General features: G+C 46.1%; 1 protein-coding gene across 1 annotated transcript in view; it reads right to left on the bottom strand.

The window, feature by feature from the left end:
* Positions 1-4,695: 4,695 nt before the first annotated feature.
* LOC123754125 (phosphatidate cytidylyltransferase, mitochondrial) overlaps positions 4,696-6,442 on the bottom strand; it is a 158,497-nt gene continuing 156,750 nt past the window's right edge. Inside the window, exon 7 of the mRNA XM_045736323.2 lies at positions 4,696-4,935. Within this exon, the coding sequence (XP_045592279.1) occupies positions 4,805-4,935 (131 nt within the window). The 3' untranslated portion in view covers positions 4,696-4,804. The remainder of the gene's footprint in view (positions 4,936-6,442) is intronic.

The following is a 6,442-nucleotide window of genomic DNA, read 5'->3' as shown; positions in this document are numbered from 1 at the left end:
ATGCGGGGCAGCATCGGGGCGTCCGGGGAAGCGACATACCAGAGCGCGTTGCAACATCCTACCCTGGAATGCGTGAGCTGCCTGCACCCACGGGAATTCATCAGCAGACTGGGTGAATGGAGTCACGAACAAGCAACAAAGCTCGCAGGACTCAAGGGTCGAATGTGTCACCGACCCAACAGGCAGCATGACGGAGGCAAAAACAAGGAGAGTCACCCTGAGACAAAGGGACAGAGCAACCCTCAACTCGCCCAAAGCGAGAGGGGATGCAAGGGTCTCCACTATCGGACCCGAGAGCCCCCGGGGGGTTTCCCAGGGCCCCTAGACTGGGTCTGCTACGGGTTATCCCAGGCAGGGTACTGCTAACCGGCGCCCCAAACTACCAAGCAAACTGCTAAAGCTGAACCCACGGGACGTGTCCACTCGCGAGGGCAAAGCAGGGGATGCCACCACACAAACGAACCTATTATAAGGGGGGGGGGGACACAAGGAAGACCCCCCTACCAGGCAAAAATAAAAATAAAAGAAAAACCACACAAGTGGACAACGTACCCAGAGGGAACAGAGCTGGCCGCTGTCATAGGTAAAAACTAGCTACGCAGTACCCTGCGCCCCACCAGTGTGATAACTACCACTTACCCCAAGGTAAACAAGGGAGTGAAACCCCCAAACCCTTGGGGCGGCCAAACGCCAAGCAGCGAAAAGCCAACAGAGGTAGACCCAAGGTGACTTGTGGAAGGCAACCCCAAGCCCCAAGGGCGGTACTTACAGGGCACTCAGGGAAGGTGACCCTAAGCACATGCAGCCCGAGTACCTGAGAATACTACTCCCAGCTCACACGACCACCATAAGAGCAGCACTGAAAACAAGTCACAGCACTGAGACAAGACTGGAGCTGGAGCCACACGACCGTGCATGATCCCATCAGCCGAGGAACTGGGGCGGGGATCGCCGGCATGGGGGTCTGGGGCTCCCCCTTCCCCCTCCCGGGGAGGGGGGAGCTGCGCAGACATGCGGCGCGGCTTGCGTGACGTCATGCTTGTTAGTTCGTTTTCCTGGGGGAGTTCTGTCCACTCATTTGTCGATTTTTGTTGTTTAACCAGAATAGGGGTTTGTTTTGTGGCGCTTACCTTTCTGGGTGCCTGTCCCGGTCGATGGCAGATATAGAATGCTCCAAATCACATGTGCATTTCTATGGGCCATTGCTCCCCGTGCCTCTCTGAGGGGGCCAGGTTCTGGCTCGTGGTCCCCGGTAGGCCTAGAACTCCACCCACATCGACTGATGCAAAATAGTTAGGGTATCCATATCAGCCATGGATAGCTCCGGGGAGCCGTAGGGGCTCCCCCCAGAAAACAGGCGTCGACTCAGCGTGTGGCCAAGACGGTCTGTTGCTCTCTCAATACTGAGGCCCTCACACCCGGGAATTTGGCCCACGATTTCTTTTTTAAATGGCGTCTGTTTACAAGAGCCCTGATGAAGGTGAGGTGTATCCGCGGGCCGTTCAAATCTTGCGTAGTACTCCAATACATCATATGATGGGATGCGCATTTTATAGCAAGTCACTCAACCCATCATATGATGTGTTGTGCAACTTAAAGGTTAAACACCATATTATTTTCTGTAGCCCATAGAAAGACCTGATTTATGTCTGATTGGAGGTTTGCCATGTCCTCTATGTTATCTACTCTCATGAAAATCCTAATGTCATCTGCAAAGGATGATACAGTACAATAGATTGTGTCCTTGTCTTTATCCACTATGAGGATGAGAAAAAGTACTGGAGCAAGCACAGTACCCTGGGGGACTGAGCTCTTCACAGTTGATGGACGGGATTTTATTTTGTTAACTATTACACATTGGGTTCTGTTAGTCAGGAAATTATAGATCCATCTGCCTATTTCTCCAGTAATTCCTTTTGAACGTATTTTATGTGCAATAACACCATGGTCACATTTGTCAAAGACTTTTGCGAAATCTGTAAATTACATCAGCGTTTCGTTTGTCTTCCATGGCATCTAATGCCATGTTATAGTGGAAGAGCAACTGTGACAGGCAAGAGCGCCCTGTTCTGAAACCATGTTGTCCGGGGTTATGGAGATGCTGTGATTCCATGTATTTTGTGATCTTACTTCTTAGCACTCTCTCAAAGATTTTTATGATGTGCGATGTTAGTGCTATCAGTCTGTAATTTTTTGCTGCTGCCATATTTTCTCCTTTATGGAGTGATGCTATCTCTGCTGTTTTTAGTATGTCAGGGATAATGCCAGTATCTAGGCTTTGTTCACAAAGAATGTGAAGGATCTGTGATAGCGGTTTTTAACAGTTCTTGATGAATATGGAGTTCCAAGAATCCGGGCCTGGTGCAGAGTGCATAGGCATACTGTTTATGGATTCTTCAAAATCCAGTGGGGATAGGGTGACGTCTGATATATAATTTGATGTTGGTATCCTATCCATGAAAATTCATTTGGGTTATCAATCTTTAGTGCGTTTAATGGCTCGCTGAAAACAGTCGTACTGCTTCCTCAGTAGCTTGCTCATTTCTTTGTTGTCATCGGTGAAAGTTCCATCTCCCTTTCGCAGGGGCCCGATACTAGATGTGGTTTTTTATCTTGAGTTTGCATAGGAGAAAAAATATTTCGGATTTTCCTCTATTTCACCGATAGAAATAAAACAATATTTCAATATACTGTTTGATAGACAAACAAGAGCAAGAAAACCCCCCAGCTGACTCCAAGGGCGGCCAAAAATCGAGCAGTAAATGGCACAGCGGAGGTAGATCCCAAGGTGACTTGGGGAAGGAGGCCCCATGCCCCAAGGGCAGTACTTACAGGGTACCATGGGAAGGTGACCCTTGGTGCATGCAGCCCGAGTACCGTGGAATCTCACACCCGGCTCACGCACCACCTGAAGGGACAGCCCACACCACAAGGCACAGAACTGTAACGGAAAACTGGAGCCAGAGGCACGACCGCACCAGACTCACATCAGCCTAAGAACTGTAGGTTGGGTGCCAGCGGGTGGGTTTGGGACTCCCCTTTCCCTTCTCGGGGAGGGGGGGATGCGCAGACAGCGGGGCGGCAACGTAACGGCGTCATGCTAGTTTGCTAATTTTCGTTTGGGGAGTTCTGTCCACCTGTTCGGCTTTCGGTTGCAATACTTTTACCAAAATAGGGGTTAGTTTTGGGGGACGCCTACCTTTCTGGGTGCTTGTCCCGGTCGATGGCAGACACAGAATGCTCCCAACAACAGGGGTGGGGGTCTCTATAGGCCATTGCTCCTCGTGCCTCTCTAGAGGGGGGACCAGGTTCTCGCTCGTGGTTCCTGGTAGACAAGAACTCCATGCATTGATTGATGCCAGAAAGGTATACATATCCATTCAGCCTGGATAGCTCCGGGGAGCCGACGGGGCTCCCATAGAAAATTCAATGCTTTGCAACATTACAGCAGTCACCCCTTTACATCCTTGCTTCATTAGCATCTTTAAAAAAAATTATTTATTTGCATCGTTGGAGGTGTCCGAGAATTTGCGAAAACCAGCGGGAACGCTAGGAAGCATCACATGGTTTTCTCGTTAATAGAGCGGAAACTCGTCAATCGAGACAAATTTTCGGCGTGTGCCTCGCTTGTTACTCGAAATGCTCATAGATGGAGACGCTTGCCACTCGAGGTTCTACTGTACTATCTTCATCACCATAACTATAACACCATAACACACTGTATATATTATTTTCATAACCATCTTCACTGTATATAATCTCATCACCATAACCATCCTCACTGTACATACCATCTTTGATCATCACTAATATCTTCACAGTATATATTATCTTTATCACCATAACCATCTTTACTGCTCACTATTTTCATCACTGTAACCATCTTCCATACTTACTATTTTCTACTGTAGCCCAAATGAAGTTCAGTTCATTGTTTTCAGGCAAATCATGAAAATGTATGGTAAACACTATGGAAAACACATCTAGTTTCATTTCAGACCATGAAAATCACCGGGAAGGGGGAGGGTAGATTTTAAGCCGATATTTCTTAAATAATTTAACTTAAGCCAACCACGACCAGCCTGTGTTCATCCCATACCTAGACCATTTTCCCTGCAAAGTTGGGTAAGGAAAACCCAGACTACAAGTGTCTGGCCTCCAACTTCGGGCAGACTAAATAAGTGACTTTCTCTTATAGTAGAGATTAGTTAGGACCTGAAGGGCAGCCAACAAGCAATGTTCCTCATTTGAGGACATCAGTGAAAGAACTGGAGTGTGTTGACATGGGAGTTGGTTGCTCTCAATGGTGATGCCACCTGGTAGTGGTCAGCTGTAACTAGAGGTTCAAACTGACTTCTGAATGGATCGTTTGAAGAGTCATTTGCTGCTTATCTCTTATTTTTCTGTGAACCTTGGAATTGTTTGATATGCTTCTCTTACACTCTGGATGTTTCCTTGTTGAGGGTGAAAGTAAAGAATCCCCTGCTCCATACATCTTTGTAAGAGGACCAGGTTCTAGCTCTGATCTCTGGTAGGCTATTCAGGACTCAAGATGTATGGAACTATCTCAGTACAAGCTTCAGGGCCCCCCAGAAAACACACACACACACATTCGTTTTCATAGAACAATATTATACCCAAGCCACACTTAATAAAACTTTTCATGAGTACAGGAAAATAAAAGGAATTTAAAAATAAATACATTATACAAATTTATTGTGTTTTTACATACTTCAGCAATTATTTATTTAAAAGGAAGCAATTTAGGCACGAAAGATGAATATACGGCATATATCAAATTCAGTCATCTCTGTAAACTCTTCCACATTTTCTTCAGCTTTGACCATGAATATCTGATGGACTTGATTGCTCCAGCAGTTAATATTCCTTTTAGACTCTGAGTCACACTGGGTATCTTCACTATATCTTGAATACCTGATAAAGAAAAAAATATATACTGTATTGGAAACAATTTTGAGCATTGTCACTAGGTTACTTATTATGGCAAAAGCCTACTGCTGAATTTAATGAAATGCCTCTTTCAGATGGACCCAAAGTTTTCCTTGTTGTTAGCCACTTTGGATAGTTCCACACCTATCAAATCACGCCAAGTCCTTGCGAGTCATTAACCTTCAACTGCGCATGTTAAATGGATGCTTGTGCCACATATAACCTTACTGGGCAAATCAAATGGAAATATTTTATAGTACAGTTTAAGATTTATAAGTTTCAAGTGGACACAAGCCGAGCAGTGGTGCTGTTAGCTTGTGTGGCATGCTCTGCTTGATGGGGTTCTGGGAGCTCTTCTACTCCCCAAGCCCAGCCCATGGCCAGGCTTGACTTGTGAGTGTTTGGTCCATCAGGCTGTTGTTTGGAGCGACCCGCAGGCCCACAATTCCACCACAGCCTGGTTGGTCCGGCACTCCTTGGAGAAAATGATCTAGTTCTCTCTTGAAGATGTCCTTGGTTGTTCCGGCAATATTTCTCATGCTCGCTGGGAGGATGTTGAACAACCACGGACCTCTGACGTTTACCAGTGTTCTCTGATTGTGCCTATGGCACCCCTGCTCTTCACTGGTTTTATTCTGCATTTTCTTCCATATCGTTCACTTCAGTATGTTGTTATTTTACTGTGTAGATTTGGGACCTGGCCCTCCAGTATTTTCCACATGTATATTATTTGATATCTCTCCCGTCTCCTTTCTAGTAAGTACATTTGGAGAGCATTGAGTCTATCCCAATAATTTAGGTGCTTTATCGTGTCCATATGTGCCGTATATATGTTCTCTGTATTCCCTCTATTTCTGCAATCTCTCCTGCTCTGAAGGGGAAAGTGAGTACTGAGCAGTATTCAAGATGGGACAGCACAAGTGATTTAATGCTTTATTGCTCCCTCAGTACAGTACTGAGGCCTTCACACTCACGAATGGTGTTCACAATTTTTTATTAAAATTGTGTCCGTTTACTGGAGGCCTGAGAAAGCTGACATGAGCTCTATGTACCCACGAAAGTTATAAATCTAACGTGGTATGTTAACCCTTGCACTATGTATATTATACATACATGATTTTGACCTAACCAACTGCACTGTGCATATCATATATGTATGATTTAGAGTACAGGTACTGTGTAAAATTTAAGAGTCCCACAGAGCTCACATGAAAAAAAAAACAGCGTTGAATGTAATGAAACGCCATTTTCTGGGTGAGTCCCATAGGCTCCCTGGAACTATCCAGGCTGATATGGATACCTGGTTGATACCTGGTTGATGGGGTTCTGGGAGTTCTTCTACTCCCCAAGCCCGGCCCGAGGCCAGGCTTGACTTGTGAGAGTTTGGTCCACCAGGCTGTTGCTTGGAGCGGCCCGCAGGCCCACATACCCACCACAGCCCGGTTGGTCCGGCACTCTTTGGAGGAATAAATCTAGTTTCCTCTTGAAAATG

The sequence above is a fragment of the Procambarus clarkii genome, chromosome 6 (genome assembly GCF_040958095.1).
Source record: "Procambarus clarkii isolate CNS0578487 chromosome 6, FALCON_Pclarkii_2.0, whole genome shotgun sequence".
In the NCBI taxonomy this organism is placed as follows: Eukaryota; Metazoa; Arthropoda; class Malacostraca; order Decapoda; family Cambaridae; genus Procambarus; species Procambarus clarkii.
Note: the sequence above shows the minus strand (reverse complement) of the source record. Positions and strands in the feature narration are given on the sequence as shown.